Here is a 24,765-nt window from a genome sequence, read left to right as displayed (position 1 = left end):
CGATCTAAGTCCCCCGATACCACCGAGTTAAAGTCCCCCCCCCCAGGATCATCAAGCCATCCGGGAGATTCAAAATGGCGCTACCCAGGTCATGAAAAGTAGTCGCCTGTAGCCCCGGGGGGACGTAGACCGAAACCAAAACTAGGGTGCGCCCCTCCCATTTACCCACCACCGCCACATATCGGCCCCTCTCGTCAACAAGGGTAGACTCCACCTCCAGTGGAAGGGACATGCGCATCATGATACCCACCCCCCTGGAACCCGTAGAGAACCCCGAATGGGCCACCATCTTAAACCCTCTCCTGTTCAATGCTTTACATGTATTCCCTACAAGATGGGTTTCCTGCAGGAGAACAACATCAGGCGAACAACGTTTAAGCATTTGCAGTACAACACCCCGTTTTATTCGATCCCCCAACCCGTTCACGTTCCAACTCAACAGATTCAGAGATTTACCCCCCATCGTCTAGGACGCTCCACCCCATCAGCCCCACCCGTAATGGTGCCCGCAAAGCAAATATAGCAGAACAATGAGACCTCAGCCAAAACATGGGAAGAAACAAGAAAGAGAACAGAAAAAGCACACCCCAACTACCCCCCACCCTGCACCCCTGCATTAGACTAATAGCCACCCCAACTAGCAGTGTGCCTGTCGCCCCTTAAACTAATCTACAAGAAGTCCCTCAGAGGAGAAAGGAGGCATCCTATCCCCCCCCCCGTCACCCTCCATATGACTAACAGAGATATCCAAAGTAAAAGCAACAGTGTCTAAAGTCGGTGCCATTCGCAGCAGCCCCCCCAGTAAAAGTCATGAGTCTATTCGGTCATTCCTGGGAACCTGATCCTCCAGTAGCCTCCTCCGTCTGGTCAGCCGGGTCGGTCCGTTGCTGGGGTAGGGTATCAAGCCAGTCCCCTGCCGCATCCGGAAAGTCGAAAAACAAAGCTCGTTGGCCGTGTTCAATACGAAGTTTGGCAGGATAGAGCATCGAGTAGCGCATCCCCAACTCTCTGAGCCTCCTCTTTACCCCAGCAAAGCTCTGGCGACGTTTCTGAACTGCTTGAGTAAAGTCGGGAAAGAAGTTAACATCCGAGTTCTGGAAACGCAGCGGGCCAGCGGTCCTCGATGCCTGTAGAATGGCGTCACGGTCCCTATAGTTGAACAGTCTCGCAATGATGGGGCGAGGGGAAGCGCCCGACTTCGGTGGGCCGCCCGGTATTCTGTGGGCCCTCTCCACCGAAAAAAACTTGCTCAAACCTCCCGGTGCCAGATTCTTGACCACAAGTTCCTCAACAAAGAGTTCAGTTGAGTCCTCCTCGGCTTTTTCGGGCACTCCAGTGATGCGAACGTTCTGGCGCCGCGCACGGCCCTCAAACTCATCCAGCCGGCGTGCCAGCAGTCCGTTAGCCGTCTTCAAGTCGCGAACCTCGGTCTGCATGTCAGACATATCATTGACTAGGCTCGATGTTTTAAGGTCTAGCGATTTCACCCGATCATTAGTCTTGCCAAGATCAGTTCTGATAAGATTCAGCTCAATCTTCAGGGTGTCCACCTTGCTGGACAGCGCTTCGTGAAGAGTGTGCATCTCAGTCTTCACCCCCGCAATCGCACCCATCACGTCCCGAAGCGTGAATTCAGAATCTTCGGGGGACCACTCCCTTATCGGGTCCTTAGTTCGGCCCGCCAGTCCCGGCGATCCCTTAGAGTGGGAGAACCGTTCCGGAATGGTGGATTGGGACTGATTCGGCTTCCTACTGACTCGCGGAGGCTTGCCTTTGTCCGAGTCCCCCTTGCCCGCCATGTTGGTACACCAGGGCAAAGTAGTCTAGAGGGGTGAAGAAGGTGTGAAGCGCACCCACTGTCGGCACGAGAAGGTCCCGAAGGCCACCAAAGGAGGTTACAGCTTAGAGCGTAGAATCCAGTTGCACCAGCCGGGTCAAGGAAACTGAGACAGAATGTTCCGTGGAGGGTCACCACTCGCACCCCTCGACGTCTGCCAGTGACGCAGGCGGGGCCACCAAAGTAACAGCGAGCTAACTAAGTCCAGGAATGTCGGATTTTCGTTCTGAAAGCGGGCGCCGCATCAGCCCCGGCTCAGCAATAGATACCCACTACCGTGGGACATGATAGGTGGTAGGATCTTTGCGGAGGGTCGGGAGGTCTTCGGAGCTCCGAGCTCACGCGGCCATCTTGGTTGCCCGCGAAGCTCCTCCCCAGTCAGTCTTTTTCTTGTTAAATGTCTTGTATAATCTGGATCCCTTCCACCTTGTAGGGCCTGTAAACCAAAAACCTGTTTAATTCTTTCAAGTTTATTGTGAGTTGCCAGCCCTTGTGCACCCTCTTCACTTGGAAAACAATATTTGCAAAACACTTTTGAGTCCATGACCTTTCAAATTGCTCCTGTGAGCAACATTTGCTGTAGCTTTTGTATCTGCCAGTGTCATTCGCTCCTACTCTTAGGACAACTACCTTGATGTGAAACATTTGGTAAAAACCTTGCAAAATATTATTTTGAAACTCTTCATGGTTTGTCATACCCAAGAATCCTTGGTTATGCCAGACCAGTTTTGAATAAAAAATCGTAACCTTCCCCCCACCTTTGTGTGGGAAGAACCAATTAAAGGGTTGAAGCTTGCCTTGATCTCCAGCTCCATGGAATCTATCCTGCGGCCTCGTGAGCAAGGCATTCGTCCTCTTTGCGGGAAGAAGCTACAGTTTGAACGGATACTTCTTCCGTATCACCGATGGTCTTGGTGGTAATACTGGGGCCATTGTAGCCCACGGCTGTCTGCCAGGCCCCTCCTGTCAGCCCTCCGAAAAATTATATTGTTGAAGATCTGTCTCAAGTTGGATTGGGCCTTACCAAAGGCAGTAATCATTGAGCCATGGTTGCCTAGAGTTTTAATAAAACGCTCCCCAAAAAGACGACCATTCGGGTTCCCTAACATTTCCTTGTTGACTAGATCACCCAGCGTTGGATTAATCCTCACCAGGATAGCCCTCCTCCTTTCGACAAGTAGCCTGCCAATGGCATTGGTAAGCAGGCATTTAGCCCGCTGGTTGAACATATACGGGCATGCCCTTAAAGAAAGCTTTCTGAGCTATATCCAGTGGACCCAGAGTATCTACTAATCTATCTTTGCACTGCCTTTCCTAGGATCTTTTCCTGACTTAAAAAGGAAAGCCAATAACTCCGGGTCCAGATTGGGGGTTATTCCTGATTTATTATCCAGGAATGGTCTCAGGCATTAAGCCCTTATCAGATTCTGCTTCTCCTTATTGAGAGAAATATGGATTCAGAACTTAATAAAGGAGGTCACGTGGTCCATAGGCCACCAATCCGATCCCCTTGGGTGAAAAATGCTGGTAGGATTAAACATTTTGGCACCCTTAGGGTCATTTATAGCCTTCGAAATTGATGGTTGGTTTAAATCCATATTGAGGAAATCAGACTCCAACGCCTCCTGTGGATTGAAAACCTATTCATCCATCTCGTTTTCTACCTCGTTGTCAAATAAATACTCCACATCAGTATGAATACTGCTGTCTTTTGTGTCATGAAGGCCTCTCATTCTATTTGTCCCACGAAGACACCCAGATCAATTGCAACAATATGGTCACTCCTGTTCATTGTGCAGCCATGGACACTACAGTCTATTGTAGCTCTCAGCTTACCCAATGTGTGCTCATCACCCATTAAGATGGTTCGATTTTTTTAGTTGCTTTGCCTTTTTTTTGTTACAAAGGGGTCTTCTCAGAAAAGGAGGAAAAGTCCTCCACAGAGGGTGAATCCCTTTTTCTATTAGCAAAAACTGCTTCCAAGGACTCCTTCAGGAAAGATTTGACTTCCCTGTCCAAATACCTCACTGAAAAGTGTCATGGGGCTCTGGATAAAATCCTCATCAGACATAATGAGGAAGATGTCTTGCCAAATATTCAAATAAAGAAGAGGCTTAAAGAAAACTGTTTGACTGTTTTAGCTAATACTACCTTTATGTTTTTAGGTCCCGGCCTAGCGTACACTGCGCAGCAGTGTCGCGCAGCCAGAGTCCTTTGCTCAGGGGTTTTGAAAATGGACCTGGAAATTCCACGCATCTCGTGAGTGTTATTTCTAGGTCTATTTTCATTGGCCTTTGTGTGAGTGTTCTTTTAAAACAGAACACGCAATAGGCCATGGGCGGTCGTGTAGCTCTGCCCATGGCCTATTGGTGTCTGTTACGCGCACCATATGTCTTCAATTATCGCGGCCAGACACGGCCGTGATAATTGAAGACCTATCTCGCAGTGGCGCACGCACCACTCGCGTTTGATTTATTTATTTATTTTTACAAAAGCGATCACGATCGCTTTCAGTGCTGCTTTTTTTTGTGGAGAGCAGATCTAATGCCCTTTCCAATGCTTGTTTTAATAATGTCATGTGAAGTGTGCGGTGCCTCCGTTGGCGTGTTGTCTCGCTTAAAAGATGAACGGGCTGCCGATCCTCGCCCTGCTTGCCTGAGGTCCCCTGGGGCCGCGATGACTTGTTCATGCTTTGCAAAGCACAGGCTGCGGGTGATAAATTGCTGTTCAGCAACACTGGGGCCTTTCAAACCGGTTAATACATTTACCAGGCTCTGGGGACTGCTATCAGCGGAGGTGGGGCGGGGGGCGATAATAGCGGAATGTGCCGAGAGGGTAGATAAGATGACTGCTGCATACAGTGCGATGGGCCAGTCTCTGCGCCCTCCCTTTTCCATCCTGCCTCAGAGGCCCTCACACGTCACTTCTCCTAACCTCTCCTTTCCACCCTATCCCTTCCCCCTTCCCAACATCTAGTCACGTGCGTTTGCCCGCTTTAACTCGTGAGCGCCCGTCTCGTAACGGTCATTTGTTTCCTCTTTCAGTCTCCTACGTATTACCCCCTACATCCTAACCATATCCACAAAAACTCCCCTCCTCTGTCACTGGCTTTTACGTTATCCTTGTGACTTTTCTCTGTCCCCTTCATCTGCTCTGTTTCCATATGTGTTCCTTCTTCATCTGCTCTGTTTCCATATGTTCCTTTTCTTTCCCCGTTCTTCCGTAAAATTCTCCTTCCTCCTGTTTCTCCTACTTCCTTATGTCTCTGCTCCTCCACCCCTGCTCTCTCTTCAACCCTCTTTCCTGTTTCTCTTCCTGGGCCCTCAGTCCCGTCACATCTCGCCTCTGGACCCTTTCCTTTTTGCTTCCTTCTTCCTGCGCCAAGCCTCTCTCTCCTCTGCACCCAGTGGTTTCCTCTGTCTCTCCATTAAGTTTTACGGTCTGATACAGCTTTAGCTGCCTAGCCAGCCCGTTGCATTAAACAGAATAATTGAAGTGCGTAGATATATACACACAGAGGGGAGTTGAATCAGCCCTTTTCATCTGCCATGCTATTACACGGTCATTCATAATTTCCAACTCCCACCACTGAATATAAAATTAGGCAATGGGCGGCCTGCCCACTTCAACCATTGTCTCTTTTCACTGTGAAGGACACATTTTTCCTAATCACAGATGCACATTTGCCTGTAAAGTAGAACACGTCACTGCCACCGGTGGGGTAAATCTCACCTTTTACCCCCAAAATAGTTATTTGTTTTTACTCCCAACCCTTCAATTTTGTTTGCATTTGCTTGTTAAAGAAAATACAAAAAAGACTACACTCTTGCCAAGGCCAGGCGTATATGCCCTGATGCTCCGCTCATTTGTACACTTTACTCCCCACGCCTCTCTGTTCCCTATTCACTCATGTTGGCAGGTCCCCCTTCTCTTCCCTCACAGTGCTTCTCACTCCCTCCTGACCACTCAATTCACTATCCACTTTCTCGTCCTGTTCTCCATACTCTCCTCCCCCCCTTCCACCTAGCCTAATGCCCTCTCCTTTATCCCCTTTCTACTCCTTGCTCCCTCCTGCGTTCCCCTCTCTCTCTCCTCCCCCTCAGTGCCCTTTCTCCCTCTGTCCTCTCTCCCCTCCAATCTCTTCTCAGTTCCTGACTCCCATTTTCCCCATCTCCTTTCTTCACAGTCCCCTCTGCTTCTCCCCTTCTGGTCCCTGTCTCTTCTGCAACTTTCAATCTCTTCGCGTTCCCCCGTCTTCTCTTTCTTAGCCTCTTTTTATCGTTCAGTCTTCCATTGACAGCCCAGCTTTGCGGCTCAGGAATCTTGGATGTGTTCACCTAATGGCGTTATTGAGATAGCAGAAATGAACTGTTCAGATCACCAGGGCACAACATTTTAAGTTACTACGGCCAGTGACGACTGTGCAATGATCTGAACTGATTGCGGAGCAGTTACTTTGTCAGGAAGTAACAGCCTACATCTGCTGCTGGAGGTATCCCTACATCTTCATCTGTGAACTGCTGCTAGTGCAATCGTAGCATCATCTGTAGTAGTGACTTGCTCTTTTGCTGATAGGAGGAATTTGTTGGTGCAGATGCGCTGGGGCACCCCCTGCTCAGACACCGTAATACAGCCAGTCCTCACAAGAGGAGAAGAAAAGGTGCCACCCATGCCCAAATGCTTGCCAGTCTGCCCAGGGAACAAGATCACAACTTGTGGGCTGTCTACGCACACACACACACTCATCCTATCTACCCGCCACGCGCGCACACACTCCACGCGCACACATACTCATCCCATCTACCCGCCACGCACACTCACACTCATCCCATCTACCCGCCACGCACAAACACACTCATCACATCTACCTGCCACGCACTATGGTAGGTTTCCACTTCTTAGAACCAAGAGCCATCTTCCACATGGGGGTCTTGCAGAGACTAGATACCAGTGTTTACTTTTCAAACCTGCTGGCCCAGCTATCGCTGCATGGGATTTAATATTTCTATAGTGTGCAACAGGGGGCTCGCTTTTGGTACTGGAGTATTAATTTCAGTGCTCCTGATAATCATATTACAGGATAGGTAATATTGAGCTCAGTGCTTAATTTGTAAATAAATAAGTGCCAGAGACCTAGTCATGAGGCCACTGCAGCTTGCACCACCCATGGCCTCTGCCAGCGCTGCCAAGTGTGACAATTCAGACTGTTCCCAGCCCCTGAAGCTATAAGAATGGCTTGGGTGAGGTGTAGTCTTTTTTAATGCACATTGAATTAATTGGTTGATTGCTTTATTTTGATATGCATATATCATAAAAGCATTACAAAGAATAAAACAGCATGTCGAAAAATGTGACTGTACATTAAGATTTAAAAAGAATAAAACCACATTTGAATAGAATAAATTAGCTAAGACAGAATTAAATTGATATGGACAGTCTTTTTAGTCTAATCAACCAAGCCCGTTTTAAAAACTTAGAAACGGCACAGACGATGGGAGGGGCTGTATTGGTTAATAGAATCCGGAGGGCAACCGTATGCTGGCGGGTGCCCAGTTCTCTGCAAATTGGTTTGAGCCATCGTGATCTAGGACGCCCATAGTCCGGACATTCGAAAAGAAAATGTGGCACAGTCTCAGGTTTGTCAGAGCATAGGGCCCAATGACGTGATGTTGGCATTGAATTAATAAACAGCTGTTTACCACACACACATAAATACACACAACCAAACCTAACCAAACACGCGCAACCACTCCACATAATTTGACATCAATCCACATAATACAACTCAATAACACAACACACCACATACATCTAATCCACACTACAGAATTCCACATCATGCCACAAAATTCTACAGCACACCACATAATTAAACTCCACCACATACCATTTCACAATACAAAATACCATTACACATAATTACACTCAATAACACACAATCCCACTCCACACAATTCCAGTAAACTCAATACCACATAATTACTACCCACAACATTCTACCATGCCACATCATTTCACTACACAAATACAATCCACACCACACAATTTCACGCCTCACAATTCCACAACTAACAATTCCAATCCAACCCACTTACACTCCATAACACATGGCTAAAAGACATTGCCATTTACAATGCCGTTAGCTCTAACTCAAATAAATCCGAAACCTATTGTATTTCTAATGCTTGTTTGAGAGGTATGTAAAGCTTTCCCAAAATCCTCCCGCCGGTTTGCCCGTCAAACGGTGACTGTTTAAGGAAGATAGTGACTGCATTGCCATGATAATGGTGTACATGTGCCAAGCTTGTTTAAAGACAAGGGCTTACAGCCCAAGGGAAAATGTCTGCCAAGGCACTGAGTCCTCTTTCAATTACAATTGAGGATTCGGCTGCACGCAAGGAAATTGGAGAAAGAGGCAGCCGCCGCAAGCCGAAGCGCTCTTTAGAAATGCAGAAGAGGGTGTCCTGGTCCTGCTGTGTAAAGATTCACATGGCGCCTGCACGTCTTTTAAAAGTCATGCAGGCTCCTAACGAAGTCCCGGAGGCCGCAAGAAGAGGTTCGGGCCCGAAATCAGCCCATTCCGATAGCCTCGGAAAAACAAGTGCTGAGCCCATCTTCAGCAGGGGGAAAGCAGCTGCATAGCCAAAAGCCTAAGGATACGAAAACCAAGCCAGAAATTGGAGGGGTGAAGCGAAACACCAACCTACCTTAACCACATGGCTGCTAGGCGTTTTCCCGTCCTGCTCTAGAAAATCATAATCACCATAATTCATGACGAGCTGGCCTTGTCATCCGCGCACGGCAGGTAAGCGCCATGACGAGCCCAGCTCGTCATTAGCTTCGAAGGGGTTAAAGTATGTAAAAGTGAACCAAACCTAAAAAAAGAATAATCGTTATTTAACATAGGAAGACATAGCAGATATAGTGAATGGCATAATACTTATCTTGTCACGGAGCAGCGAGAGGACTATGTTTTGTGACGTGGGGTTATACTGTCTTGAAAGATCTAAAACTGAAATGTTTTGTATAGGATGTTTTTTTTTCTTCAAATAACACATTTTAATGCATTCCATGTTTGAGGATAAAAAGTCAGTTTGGCAAAACGTGCTGTGCTAATGATTTTTTTTATGTTCTTTAATGGGCTGCATGTTGATGCAGCAATAAAAGGTTATTGCATAATGGTAGCCCCTGGTCGTATAATGAAATTAACGGTGCTCAAGCTGGTGCGATTGATTGTACTGCCTTTCTGTTATCCTGGAGAGATGTCAACCATTTGAGGGCACTAATTGATACATTACATGTCCATTTGAGTTCTTAGGAGAATGTTTGGGTTCACCATGTCTCAAACTGCTGAAAGGTCTAGTTTTATAAGGATACAATTTCCTTCATTGTGGAAGCTCATGGAATTAGCCTCAATTTTTAAGGTTGTAATTTCTTTGCTGCATGCCTTTCTGGAGCAAGATTGAAGATCACCCAGCAGTTTGTTGTCGTAGGAAGTATTTTAGTTGGTTTTCTACACAGCATGTGAGGATTTTGGTGAGGAATGGTGGATTTGACATCAAACAATAAGTTGTGGTCGTCTTGACTTCAAATACTTTCAGGCAGTTCTGGACTCCCCTATGGGTCAAGGATGAGTTGAGGCATAACCAAAAGGTGAATAGTGTCTGACTGGTGTCCTTTAGGGTGGTAGAAGGGATGGAATCCTTGTCCTGGGACGAAAGGGTGATGCTGGAGATAGTAGTTTGAACATTTTTTGATAACATCTTTTTATTAGGCACTTGATATTCCAGTAAGCAACATGGACATCACAGTTGCATACAGGGATCATAATTTCAACCCAGGTCAGTTGTGCCTCCTTCAATATCCCAATTATCAATCGTTCCCGTGTCCTGGAGCTAGGTTAGTTTGTCCTTCCTGTCATAATTCTTTGCCTACCAATTCTAACTTCCTCGACTGTAATGCACTTTAAATTTTGTATCTGCTCTATAAATAAGTTGAAGAGATCCTCACACTTTCATTTTAATGTTTCTGTGAATACTCTTGGCGCGGTACACTAACCTCTCCACCCTCATGCTCCAGTCCAAGTTCAATGATCATCTGTCACTTTGGGGACTTTTAAGCCTACACCAGTGTAGGAGAGTAGGGTCTGCTTCCTATGGTCACCCCCACTTTTTGCTGTGATTTTCTGGTTTTTCGACTTTAGTGTGGCCTGCTAATCAGACCCACAGCCCAGCTGTTCTCTCTCTAAATTGATGCCATGCACTTTAGGTACATACCAGATTGGGTATTGGTCACCTTTGTGAGCCCCTGTATAGTGTACCATAGGTGCCCAGGGCATAGGTGCATCCAAGGCCTACCAGGGGCTGCAGCATGTATTATGCCACCCCTGGTTGGCCCTCCAAACTGACACCACAGGCTGATCACTCAGCTTGGATAAGGTGGTGTAATCACCCCTTACTTAGATATAGTATATCGATATCTACCTATACATATAGACACATATGCCCCTATAAGTCACTCCTATGGTAGGCCTCAACAATCCTGGAGGCAGAGTGCTTGGTTTTATGTGAGAGGGTGCCCTAGCAGGAGCTAAGCCCCTCTGCAGCTTTCGGAACCATCTCCTTGTAGCTGTTCTATGATATAGCCATACCATATACTCTTAAGTGCATTATAAGCCTAGCGGTTAATGCTAACTTTGGTTTGGCTTTATCGAATCATGTCGGGTAAGGTGTCAAAGACTTTGGAATACTACCCCCGCCAATTCTGGCGGCGGGGGAAGCATTCCACCCTTCTAGAGGGTAAAGACATGTATGTTAATGCTTTACCCGGTTAAAGTTAAACGGAGCCCCAGCCCGATTAACGTCCACCTACCTACCTAGATCCACACCTTAGGAGGGACCTAGTTGGGTAATCCAGCTTAGTATAAGTATAGGAGCTGTGTCCCCAGGACTTTAGATTATCCTGGAAAGAAACTTTGATACAGACCTCTTGGACCTTCAACATTCTATTCTGACTAGAAGACTGAAGACATCTCCCTTGTGGTCAAGGAGTGACCACCCTGTGCTAAACAGGCACCACCAGTAACTTGCTGGTCTGCTTTGTCGACGCTCCCGCCGGAACCCGAAGACTCAGCGACACAGGAACTGGACTCTCAGACTTATGACTCCGACCCACATCAAAGCTGAGACCCGTGGCGGACACAAGAGATGTGGGACCGGACACCCTGGACATCTTGCATTTTGCTAACAGCTCGACTACTGAGGTACCCTTGCAGTTGTGCATTGGGGTACGAGAAGCCCCAGACCCGAGCGCCATTTGCACCGAAGCTCAGCCCTCCACACTCCACGAGTGCCGATTGGGGCCCGCTCTTGCATTTGAGCTCGACGCGTCTTCCCAGTTCCTTGCCCGTTGGCTAGTGAACCCCCTGAAGACTTTCCTTTTGAACTAAACTGCTTTCCTGGTTGCTCCAGGCTTGCTCCAGCTTCCCTTCAAAGGAGAAGCGCCACAGACCTTGCTGGTCTGCAACAGAGGTCAGATCAGGCTATTGATCAATCTAAACGCAAACTTTACAGACCACAGTTCATGGAGTTAACACAAGATTCGACTATCACAACCGATTTGGGTGATAAAGAAAGCCCTCACACACTGACCTAGTCAGTGTCATGCTTCATCATCGGGCCCCACCAACAGAGGCCGAATGCCTCTGTGGTGTGCTACGACGCCAGAAAGACTGCGGAGCAGGTTTTGTGTTTGGAGGGCGTGCTCTTGTTTACAGTGAAAGGTTTAAAAGTGCCTGAAAAAGGGTATCGAAAAAAATATATTTAATAAATGATCCCTGAGGCACAAAATAAGGAGTATTATGTGTCTGTATTTACATGCCAAGGTTTAAGGTTGGTAAAATACAGAATATACTCAATTTTTTAGTCAACATGTTTCAGCCATAAGGGTGGTATATTACCGTGGCATTCTTCAGGACTACACCCCGGCGGTATGGGCTCTCTAATCACCCACCCTAACCTGGGGACGTGAAAGTGAAAAATAAGAAAAATAAGAAGTGAAAAAAGTGCATAAAAATAATGGAAGAGTGAATTACTCAATTCCCAAAAATACTCCGTAAATTTGGAGTGTCACTGCACCTGTAAAGTGAAAAAAACACATAGACAAACAGAAGACAAACATGAACATTGTTAATATGAGCCTTCCTGAATGATCATAGTGCTCCATGATGTGTGGCTCAAGTGGTTTTCCCAAAGTAAACATAGATTTTATGCACCATCCAAATAGCCCCTAGAGGGTGATAGCAAATATCTCTGGGAAGTGATGTGCTAGAGGTGTGCTATTTACAAGACAAACGATTAAAATGGGGGATTAAAAACGCGATTGCGTGTACTCCTTATGAAGGGATCAATGGACCTCAAAGGTCTGTGCCCCTTCAAGTAAGTAATAGAAGGTTCAGTTCTTACTTTCAAAAGGGGCGCTACTAGCACCATGGGTCTCGGGAGGGGAGCGACCTGGCACATCCTAAAAATAGAGAGAAATGGTACATTTGCAAGGCATGTACATAAGCGGTTACTTAGCTCTGTTGGCAGAAGCAGCAGCGGATCAGGTATCGTAGTTACTCACGCCCTCAGCGCTCTCGACCCACTGTTAAACCTGTTTGTGGCCTCAACTCCGGACCCCGAGGATAGAGAGACGGGGCCGGTAAGCTTGTTTTTAACCAGAGCGGTCGCGTGTGCGACCTGTTTCCGGGTGGGCGTGTCTGGCCGAAAAAGAGGCTTGGAACGCATACGCCCTCCTCGGGGGCCTCGCCTGGATCAATGTGAGGCTTGGATGTCGGGGACGACCACGCCCACTTTTGCTGTTGGTAAAGAGGCTTAGAAGTTATCTCTAAGCTATTAAGGGCGAGTAGCGCAGTAGCGCTAGTGCTGATAAAAGGATAATGGTAGAATTTACGCTTGTGCTGCTTATCATTATCTCAGTATTAATGATAATTAATGAAAATATGATCTACATCAGAGGCAATAGGCTGTACTTAAGAGCATACATTAAAGATGAGGATTAATCTGTGTAGATTACAGAAAGAAGGGGGGGGGTTACTGTTTACAAACAGGCAGAATGATACAATTTTAGATGGGACTGTGTTTCAGAGAAACTTGATTTAGGATAACACTGAGCTCCACGGAATGTCATCGTTGAGCCCATTAACGTTGGTGCCTAAACGATACACCCAACGTTGCTCTTTTTCAAAAAGTCTACTGGTGATGTTGGTTGTACCCTTCACTTCCTCGATTACCGTCCACCTCATGTCATTAGTAGTATGGTTGCTATCCAAAAAGTGACGGCTCAATTTGGTGGTTAGTTTTTTGCATCGGACATTACTCCGATGCTCGCAGATACGTTGTTTTATTCTCCGCGTTGTCATGCCAACATACCGTAGCTGGCAAGGGCATGTGATCAAATACACCACATTCATGGTGTTACAGTTAGTATGTTCCCTTTGGGTCCATATTTTGCCTGCTTCAAGTGAAAGGGTTTTAGTTGCCTCTGTCAAATGACAGACACTGCAATTCGAGCACGGAAAATGTCCCACAACCTTGGGCATACCCCAAGCCCTGGTGACTGTCGGTGAGGGTTCAGAGACTTTTTCTTTAGGACGGGTGTGTACCAGAGCGTCCTTTAGACTACGACCTTAAATTCTACCATTATCCTTTTATCAGCACTAGCGCTACTGCGCTACTCGCCCTTAATAGCTTAGAGATAACTTCTAAGCCTCTTTACCAACAGCAAAAGTGGGCGTGGTCGTCCCCGACATCCAAGCCTCACATTGATCCAGGCGAGGCCCCCGAGGAGGGCCTCGCCTGGATCAATGTGAGGAGGAGGGCGTATGCGTTCCAAGCCTCTTTTTCGGACAGACACGCCCACCCGGAAACAGGTCGCACACGCGACCGCTCTGGTTAAAAACAAGCTTACCGGCCCCGTCTCTCTATCCTCGGGGTCCGGAGTTGAGGCCACAAACAGGTTTAACAGTGGGTCGAGAGCGCTGAGGGCGTGAGTAACTACGATACCTGATCCGCTGCTGCTTCTGCCAACAGAGCTAAGTAACCGCTTATGTACATGCCTTGCAAATGTACCATTTCTCTCTATTTTTAGGATGTGCCAGGTCGCTCCGATCCCCTCCCGAGACCCATGGTGCTAGTAGCGCCCCTTTTGAAAGTAAGAACTGAACCTTCTATTACTTACTTGAAGGGGCACAGACCTTTGAGGTCCATTGATCCCTTCATAAGGAGTACACGCAATCGCGTTTTTAATCCCCCATTTTAATCGTTTGTCTTGTAAATAGCACACCTCTAGCACATCACTTCCCAGAGATATTTGCTATCATCCTCTAGGGGCTATTTGGATGGTGCATAAAATCTATGTTTACTTTGGGAAAACCACTTGAGCCACACATCATGGAGCACTATGATCATTCAGGAAGGCTCATATTAACAATGTTCATGTTTGTCTTCTGTTTGTCTATGTGTTTTTTTCACTTTACAGGTGCAGTGACACTCCAAATTTACGGAGTATTTTTTGGAATTGAGTAATTCACTCTTCCATTATTTTTATGCACTTTTTTCACTTCTTATTTTTCTTATTTTTCACTTTCACGTCCCCAGGTTAGGGTGGGTGATTAGAGAGCCCATACCGCCGGGGTGTAGTCCTGAAGAATGCCACGGTAATATACCACCCTTATGGCTGAAACATGTTGACTAAAAAATTGAGTATATTCTGTATTTTACCAACCTTAAACCTTGGCATGTAAATACAGACACATAATACTCCTTATTTTGTGCCTCAGGGATCATTTATTAAATATATTTTTTTCGATACCCTTTTTCAGGCACTTTTAAACCTTTCACTGTAAACAAGAGCACGCCCTCCAAACACAAAACCTGCTCCGCAGTCTTTCTGGCGTCGTAGCACACCACAGAGGCATTCGGCCTCTGTTGGTGGGGCCCGATGATGAAGCATGACACTGACTAGGTCAGTGTGTGAGGGCTTTCTTTATCACCCAAATCGGTTGTGATAGTCGAATCTTGTGTTAACTCCATGAACTGTGGTCTGTAAAGTTTGCGTTTAGATTGATCAATAGCCTGATCTGACCTCTCTTTTCTTGTTTTTGCATAATTGACCGGGGACTAAGAGAGTGTCCTCATTCTCCCTACCTCTCCTTTTGTTGTTTAATGGTCTGCAACAGAGCCAATCTCGACATCCTGCGTGGGTTGCGGTTGCCCAGGCTTGTTGAGTCCAATCCGGATACTGACACCGCGGACAGCTCGAATCCAGCACCTGATCATCGTCGATGCCTCCTGGCCCTATTGGCTGAAGAGACAAGCTCACCTTCACCTTCAAACACGCAACATCGCCTGGTTCCTTCCTGGTCACTGGCTAGTGACCCAGACTCTGTCCCCTCTGCTATCAGGTTCTTCACATCACCGATCCACTGGACACTTTTCCTCTGGTCGCCTACAGCACTTCTTTGCAGCTCTCCATAGAAAACTACGACGAAACCGGACACCAAAAGGCACCTATGCACCCTGCTTCCCTGGGTGAGATAACACGAGTACTCCGTTGCTCCCGTGGGTCTTGACTCTCGAAGTGTCCTAGTCTAAAGGGGTTTTACTGTAGTCCATCCGGAAGTGTCCTTAAACAGTAACTTTGTAACTTCTTCGTTTCCCACTATAAGTCAATGGTAACTCGCGACTGTGTTTAGACACTGCACGCGTCTCCAGTGGGCCTCCTACTCCCTAACCTTTGGTTGTTTAGTGTAGCCCCAGCGATTCTACAGGCCCTAGGCCTGCTGTCTAACTCTCACGTGGTTCTTATACCACTTCTTTAGTATATGGTTTGTGAGGCCCCTAGGGCATAACTGTATTTGTGCAACTTATCGTATGCTAATTGAGTAACTTGTGATGTACTTTTACCTGTGACCGCGTAAAGAGTGCAGAGGGGTTGTGTTTAGAATAAATACATATATATTTGATATATACCTTGTGTGGTGTCCTTTCATTTGGTACTCAAGGGATTATAATTGGTAAAACAGCTTGCTTCACATGCTCTCTGAAGTCTTAGCCTAAGACTGCTGGTCCATGCTACCACTAGGATAGCTTGTCTATAAGGTTGACTTTACAACCACCATCAATGAGGGTCGATTAGACTGGTGCAAGGTGCCCACTAGAATAGTGGACATCATAAGCCAGGCTACCTTCTCGCAACCAGTACCGGATAATGTCCCTCCTGGCCTCCATTAACACTATGTTGCAGAATAGGAACTGGTATCTGTTAAATGTCTGCTCTCCCAGATACCCAACATCACCAGTTGCGGGTTGAGAGCAAGGCGCAATCCAGAATTGACGGGATCATCTTCACCTTCTCCCAGGAGCCCTGTGTTTTTGGGCACTCCCATAAGGTGTAGCTCAGAGCCCCTTTCTGGTGACATACCGTTTGACAGTGATCATTACCTACCCTCCCCTTCTGGCAGAGGCGTGCTCTCGTGTAATATGCCCTTTAGAGTTTCTTCAGGCACCAGTCGAAAGCCTGCCTGGATAACTGCCACTTGGGGATACTGGCAAGCTTTTCTCTCCGAGCATTGTCTTCTATTCTCCCCAAGTCGATTTCCCATTTACTTCGCTGGTTGTCTAATGGGGGCAGGATGTGTCAGCAGGGGGCGTGCATTTTTGATAGTGTTTGCGAAGCCCCACCCCCCAACAAGCTCTATTCTAGGGGCATTTCCCCTGTCACCTCCAAAAGTAGGTCCTTTACAGCCCCATCGGATATGCGTGACCTGTTGATTAAATACGGTCTCCCCTGTCCGTTCAAATGTGCTTGGAGTTCGGAGAATAGGATCATCCCCCCTCCCCCCAATGTCCCCCCACCTTCAGTATTCCACAGTATATCTCACTTCCTGTGACCCTCCAGACATTTCAGGCGTGCTAGCAATGCCAGAGCAGGTACTCTAGCTTCGCACGTCCGCCACAACCCAGTGCTCTTGTTGCTTCCTGCCATACTCTTACAGGACACAGCAAATCTACTCGGCATGGCGAGTCAGATTTTATCAGGACGAGCTATATTTAGAGGCCTACTCGCCCTTTCTGGCGACCTGACAAACAGGTGTTCCTTTACTTTTTGAGGGAATAGAAAATTAAAGATGCCTTCAAATATAGTTTTTGTCCTGTCACATTTAGTCTGTGTTCAGGGACCGAGGTCAAAAGTCAGTTTACATCTACATGCTTGACAAACATGCTGTACAAAAAGTGTGAAATGCCTATATGATGTCCTGTTTGATTTAACACATTACGTGCGCTGGACGGCGTCCTGCATCACAATGGGAGTGTGCTCAGGACGGCCGGGGGCCGACCGCACACTCAAAGCGTGAGCACGCAAGGGGTTACTTTCACTAATTACATCCCGCTGCGACGGAATTACCATCGCAGGAAGGGGTTAAGCACACTTAAATAGCTAAAACATGAACTGTATAAACATTTCAATATCAATTTCAGGAGTTATGAAAGCTCTTGCTTTCTAATTGTGTTTTTTTTATTGGACAAAAGCAAATCATAACACTTTACTTTAATGGCAAATAATAAATAGATTTGCTTAAGCCCAATTTCCGTAGATTGTTTAGAACACTATATACTTTTATACGTAAAACTGAATGTTAGTAAGAACGTTTTTGGCCATTTTAATGGAAAATGTGCTTTTTGTGAATGAAGGTGCGCTACCACCTCATCTTTTAGTAATATATTTATTAAAAGTGAGTTTTTGAAGATGAACTGAGAAACTTTTTGCTCCCACCTTGAACTGCAATGTTATTAGTGAACTAAGAGGGAAGTCGGGGATCATGTGTACCCTATGTGGGCAAGATTCTGATTATGCATGGAGCAAACGTTTAGCCAATTAAAGCAATCCAAATATGTGAGTTCAGCATTCCTGCTGTACAAAAAAACCTATTTGAAGGGGCTCTAATGTGATAGTGAAGAAAAAGTTGTGTCTACAAAATAAAATAAATGCCTAGGATGACATAATTACCAGATTACGGGTCAAGCACATTAGTTAGGTTGGGTAGATTATTTACGTTATTGGGCCTGCAGGTGTAATAAAACTTTTGATTTTTCGAGGCCTATAGTCTAACCGCCTGAGCAGTTGGGCCTGGTAAAGTGTTCCACCTGCCTGTCCTGTAGAGCCAGCCAAGGTAGCCACCCCCCCCCCCCCCCCCACCCACCCAGATGCATTTCCCTCCTGTCTGCATAGCTTGAGGGTTCCTGCTGCGTCGCAAATACCCAGTCGTTAATTACATGCCTTTGGGCTGCCCAGTAATATAACTTACGATTTGGGAAGGCCACTCTCCCATTCTCTGGCTTGCTTGTCTATGCGGATAAGGCAATCCTCAGCGTGTCGCCATCCCAAATCAGCTGCCTGGTTGTCACCTCAACATCTTTAAAGAATTTGCCTGGGACATACACTGTGTAATTTGCAGACTATATAGAAACCTGGGGAGGAATATCATTTTGTGTAGGGCTGCTCGGCCTAGTTCAGAAATCGAAAGTTCTCTCCAGTGGACCCCCCCTTCCCCCTTTTATAGTCATGCATGCAAAATATGCTCCAGATTTTCTCTGAAAAAGGTTTACGTTTGTGTGGTTACATAGATGCCCAGGTATCTGAACCCGGTCTGCTCACATCTCAAAGTGACAATATCCCCCATTAGGTGGGATCCCTTCCATCAGTGAAGTGCAATAGATTAGCTCCATTCTCTCTCAAATGGGCTCCAGGCCACTCACCAAGCTGCAAGTGATACCCTTGGGTACTCCGGTCTTCTATCAGGCCTCTGCGGTATATGCAGGCCTTTGCATTCATGCCCATGCCTCACAACCACCTTACGTGGTACTCCGAACCTCACTTTCATCCGTGGCCTGCCTTGCTATGGTTACCATAGGGAGGGCGACTTCTGGTAATCCCCCTATGCTTCGCACTCCTCAAGCGCCGGACTGTGCGAAACACTGCTGGCACATCCATGCCGCAGGCAGCTTAGGTTGCCCCCCGTTCCAGCTGTGCTGCACCCTTCCCCCACTCTTCCAAATTGGGGGTGCACCTCCCGCTGTGCTTGATGCTGCTCCCAGAGAGTGATTCCCAGTGGCTGTGACACTCCCGGGTTGCCTCCGTCATTTAGGATTTTTCCCTGGACCGGTTCTGGCCGTTTATGGTGTCTGCTCTGCCTGGGGGAGGTCCTTCCACCGCCCGGTTGAGCCAGACTTCACCCCCATTCCCCTCGGACACTGGGGTTCGTATATCCTTTGGGGGGGGGGGGGGGGGGGTGTTAAGAATAACTACCTCACAGGTTGGACAGCACCAGAGCTCATCTCTTAAGTAACCGCCCCATGCACGTGCAAGCCACGCCCTTTATTTTTTGATTTATGTAATTATTTCTGGTAATCATATGGCTTAGCTCTTTGCTTTTTGTCATTTATGGATTTTGGTGCTAGCTCTTTTAGAGTCTGAGACATTGTTTTGATATAGTGGTTTGTGAGGTAATTCACATCAGTGGAAGGGGGTAGGTTTTGCAGAGAGTATACAATGTTTTCAGAGATGTTTTACTGTTGATGCCCCTTCTGTTTTTCATCCATTTGTATGGAACTACAGCGTTGCCTAGGTTTAGAGTATTTCACCTCATTTAGAGTAAAGAAAATTAGGTAGTGATCTGACTCTGAGGTGTGATGATAGTCCAGTAAGACTGTTTCGGATGTCGTCTCTGATTGACTGTTTTTCACACCATTGTTGGTGGGATAAATAATTCTGAAAGAGTTCAGACTTTCTCTCCCTAGAGATTCAGAGGTGGTCATGTAGTTTCTGTAGTATTGAAGTTTGGGTATGCCGAGCTCCCTTGTGAAAATGCATGAACACCCACGCAACTGAGGCAGTATGCAAACCATCCGTTTATTGGATAATAGAAGGATGGAATAATCAGATCTGTGAAGACCTAATGTGAAGAAACTAGGTCTTGTTAAAAGAATGTAATTTGTATAATAGCAAAAGGCGGCCTGGAGTTACTGGTTGAAAGCCTTTTCAGTTATACTTGGGTAAAAAAAAAGATGCACCATCTACCTCACTGGGTCGTATATATCTGATCAGCAGCTATGTGCCCCACTGTCGGGTTCCGACCTGGATGAGTCGGCATATAGAGAAAAATTTGCGTGATATTAGGATATGAAGTAGCATGCAGGGAACTGTCTCAGTAGTTTTGCGTGGAACCTCCTTAACGGTGGCCATCTTGCCACGGTCTTCATATTGCGGGATGCAATGAAGCAGCCATCCAGAAAGTATGGACACCATTGTTTCCTATATTTTACACTCTAAAGATGGTCACCAAGTAGCATCACTCTGTGTGACATGTTTTCATGTTGAGAACACATCAATCATCTTGGGGGTGTAGGAAAGGGCCCCTTTTGGATGGTTGCCCCCCACTTTTTGCCTGATGTTGATGCTCCTTGACCAATTGTACTCTGGATTCCTGCTAACCAGGTACCCAGGGCCTGTGTTCTTTAAGTAAAACTGTACTGTTGCACACCCAATTGGGAACTCTCTGGCCACATGTAAGTCCCTTGTGAAAGGTACCATTGGAACCAAGAGCCCTGTGACCAGGGAAGGCCTCTAAAGACTGCAGCACATATTCTGCTACCTTTAGAGACCCTGTAACCTAACATACACACACTGCCATTGCAGGCTGTGTGTTTTGGCGCAGAGCAAAGTGAAGAGTCGACATGATAAACATCCCTATGTACCATGCCTACAGTCCACTGCCTATGGCATAGGTAAACCACCCCTCTAGCAGGGTGCCCTATTCCACTGGTGAGGATACAGGTGCATGAGCCCTGTACCCCTACAGTGTCTATCTAAGTCCATCCTTAGACATTGTAAGGAGTAAAGCAATAAAGAGTATATGGTCTGGGAGTTTGACATTACGAACTCCGCAGCACCATAATGGCTTTACTGAAATCTGGGAAGTTTGATATCAAATTTCTCAGCTCATTAAACCCACACTGATGCCAGTCTGGGATTTAATGCAAAATGCACCCAGGAGGCATCTTAGAGATGCCCCCTTAAAAACGACCTAACTAGTGTCCTGGCTGACTGGCTACTCGCCAGCTGCCTCCCCCAGACTTTTCTGGACCCCTGAGTCGAGAGCCTCCAGCTCTTGGGGTCCTGAAACAAAGCACATCCTGGGCAGAGGTGCCTAGCCTCCTCCCTCAGGAAGGGAAGGGTCCACAAAGGGGAAGCTTCAAAGGCTTGCCGCCTTTGGGAGCTGACCCATCCATTTGCTTCTCCCAGCAAATGCCCCCCACTGGTTCTGACCCCCACTTGGGGGGGGGGGGAGAAGTAGCAGGAAAACAAGGATAGGAGGAGAGGTGTGCCCAGCTTTGCCAACCCCTCCCTCAGGTGGGGAGGCGAGGCACAACTCTGTCCCCACCATCTTGAAGATGGGGATACCCAGACAACCAGAGTGAGGCTTATGCTCCCCTCCTACTGGAGGGTGGCATTATAGGGGTTGTACCCACCTCAAGGAAGGGATCCATTGGTTCCAACTTGTACATACCTGAAACCCTGCTAATTTTAGTATTTAGGGGCAACCTTGAACCTTACCTCCTCAGACCAGAAGAAAGAAGGACCTAAAAACTAGGCTGAAAAAAGTGGAGGACACCAACTGACTTGGCGCCCTGCCGGCCTGTCCCGACCTCGACCTACACCAGTGGAGTCCCGGTGCATCCTTCACCAAGCATCCCCTCCGAATCCGCAGGACTTTCCCTGCCTTCATTAAAAAGACTGGTCTCCTGTGATCATCGGATTTGTTCACCAGCATACTTTGGCTCAGGCCAAATCCGCGAGTCTGCACCTGACAACCATGGCCCGAGTTTGAATGGTCCAACACAACATGGAGGTCTCCCTGGTGATCCTAACCTGGGATCCAGTGATCCCTTACCTACCTCAAGTCTCCTGATGATGCCTACAGCCCCTATCTGGAGGATCTATACCCCGACTGGAGCAGGTAAGGAAAACCAGGCGCCAAAAGACAACCCTGCAGCCGGCCGGCACAGGTAAATGCAGTTAGGCAGGGTGGGGCAAAGTCAACAGATGACGGTATAGGTATAATTAAATAAATAATACCTATTTCGTCGTGCCGGCCGCCGCTGCTTTGTTGTAGCGTTGCATAATTCAATGTGGCAAGCAACTTGAAAGTATCAAAAACAGTGTTTCCAAATTGTTTTCTGTACATTTACAGGGCTTGTTACTGCTAACGACTTTGCCAATGCTGGGTTTTCGAAAAGTAGCTGGCATTGGCAAAGGCAATAGTGGCAGTCAGAACGCAGTTGCAGAGCGTGATCCGTTGGCTTTGCCAGTATTTTTTAGGCTTGGGTTTAGTCATGTTCTAAACCATGTAGGCTTAAATTACTGGGATGATGCATACTGGACAAAGTTAAGGTATTGGCTAAGTGTTGTAGGACACTGTTGTGTTTAGAATTCTCTCTATGCACACAATCGTATACCAGAATCCAGCACTACAGCAGTCTTGGCCTTGAGATAAAGAAGTAAGCACACTTCCTTCAGATTACAACCATAATTAATTGTTGTTCCGCCTTTTAACATCGCCCCAGTCACCTTTGACTGTTCAGTACATTATACAGACCCAGTGTTTGCATTCGTTTTTCAGTATCTATTATGACCTCTGTTACACTCTGAAACATTAAGTTGCACTGAATGTACTCTTTCCCCAACTCCTTTAGCCTCCTTTACTAATTGTGATTGGTTTCTGCAGTAAAGATCACGTACTGAGATTTTTTTTGTTCTCATGTTCTGTAACTTGAGTTTACTCTTTTCAAATGGTTATTCAAACAGTTTGCTAGTTATTGTACTTCATATTAATATTTTTACAATATCTTATTGCTTGTACGAAAATGTAGGAATATCTTTTTTTCCTTTGTCATCTGTTGTAAATAATTCCTTTCTTTCAAACTGTGCTAACCCTACGTTCCCCTTTGTTTGCACCATTCACTACCAATCACGGTTACTTCTCCACTAAGACCTCTACAGCAGCACTATTTTTTCTCCCTCTGCCACTACAGCAGCATATGCATCTTGATTCCAAACTGAGTCAATAATTTGAGTTTGCTTGCTTACTTGGGCCAACCGTGCAAACCAGAAAAACGTAACACTAATCTAAAGCTATGAGGACTGTCCACTTCTGGGGTGGGATTTGGGTGACAAAGTAACTTGTTTTATTGTATTAAGCCTATTACACAGGATTTTAACCCCAGCTTGAGCAGAAAGTGTTGTTAGGTAATTAAAGGTACAGTTAATCCTAATGCTATATTTTAAGCTGTATTTAAAATACAGGTATTTATATTAAACATTAACCGTTTTGTCTTTCATGCTGACATGGCTCCTATGCTTAGATGGTGTTTGAAATACTGCCCTGATGCAACTGTTCTTTCTACTCTTTCTCTTCCACTTTCAGATTTCTGCTCGTTTTATAATATTCTGAAGAACAGCCGGGGCCACAGCATGGAACGGTCGGTCTTCAGCGAACGAACAGAGGAGTCCTCTGCTGTGCAGTATTTTCAGGTGAGAAAACACTGCCTGCTAGCCTCTACTGGAGCCCTGATTAAAAATGCCCAATGTCCATTCCCAAAATAAGTCTCATTGTCTGTTTAGGGATATTTTAAGGTACAAGGGGTGTTGTCTCATATATGTGCTGTTTTCCTGTCCTGTGCCTTTTCGTTCAAACTCCTGTATTTCTTTTTTTAGCTGGCTGGTTGTTTTTAACGTATGACCCAATATGTCCATTTGTTGCAGTGACCACGATTATCCCATTACTTGAATCCATTGTTCTAACTTAGAATACCCCAACCCATACCATCACCTAAAATGCTGTCATTTCGACCTGTGCATTTGAGTTTGAATTATGTTTGCGTTTTGGTCTGTACCCTCCATATCTGATAGAGACTTCTAGCCGCAGAGTCCTTACACCTGGAGAATTATCTCCAGGTGTCAAACTAGATCCAGAAAATGTTTGTGAGCAGTATCCCTGTGTGCTGGTAGGTGACGTCGATCGATTCCACGTGGCATCATCTGCACTAGAAGTGATGTACGTAGCCCCTATATAGGCGCCAACACAGCACACTTATTTTCTTTCCCCGCTAGTCAGTGCAGATCCAGAGCGAGAGCGAGCCTGTAGTCAATTTTTGACTAACTTTTTCAACTGTCTAGTTTTTTAGGTCGAGCGTAGCGATGGACCTCTTGTATACTTTAGTATACTTGAATATTGGGACACGAATCGGAGGCGCGCATTTTCCGTCTGGATTTGGCCTCGTGAGCGCGCTTTTGCTGTGAATGTGTGCGAGCGCGACTCTGCCATGCGCCTTGGAAACCGAAACCTAAGAGCCGCGCGACGTGAGCTGTCTACGGTAGAAGCTCACGCACGCGGCTCTTAGGTTTCGTTTTGACTTGTTCTCTCATTGTTGCATCCGTCTCCTTGCTGGAAGGAGGCATTTGATGGACCATCCTTGTTTTTTCCGCGCTAGCTTACGAGCCCTGTGAGGTCGATGCTGCCGAATGGGCCTTTCCTGCAGGGACGGCTTTGATTGTCCCGCTGCTGTAGAGTTTTGCGGTGGAGACTTTCTCGAGCAGGCGAGTGACCCTAAACATGCAGAGGAGATTCCGCCGCCTACCGGCCGGTAGGGGCACTGATACCAGGCAGGTCAGGGCAGATTCAGTGTGTCGTTGTGAACGCTTAAGTATTGGTGATTATTTCCCACTGGCTCATTCTCTCCGCTGGCTGCTTGGCCTGCGTGTGGTGTGCGACACTCTGATGCGCTACCACACCTTCCCCCGCCACA

General features: G+C 46.7%; 1 protein-coding gene across 1 annotated transcript in view; it reads left to right on the top strand.

Moving 5' to 3' along the window:
- The window catches only part of CARM1 (coactivator associated arginine methyltransferase 1), a 219,720-nt gene that overhangs the window by 101,639 nt on the left and 93,316 nt on the right, over window positions 1-24,765 (top strand). The window contains exon 3 of the mRNA XM_086961573.1: window positions 23,385-23,491. Within this exon, the coding sequence (XP_086817699.1) occupies window positions 23,385-23,491 (107 nt within the window). The remainder of the gene's footprint in view (window positions 1-23,384; window positions 23,492-24,765) is intronic.

This window comes from Lissotriton vulgaris, chromosome 1_1 (genome assembly GCF_964263255.1).
Source record: "Lissotriton vulgaris chromosome 1_1, aLisVul1.2, whole genome shotgun sequence".
Lineage (NCBI taxonomy): Eukaryota > Metazoa > Chordata > Amphibia > Caudata > Salamandridae > Lissotriton > Lissotriton vulgaris.
Note: the sequence above shows the minus strand (reverse complement) of the source record. Positions and strands in the feature narration are given on the sequence as shown.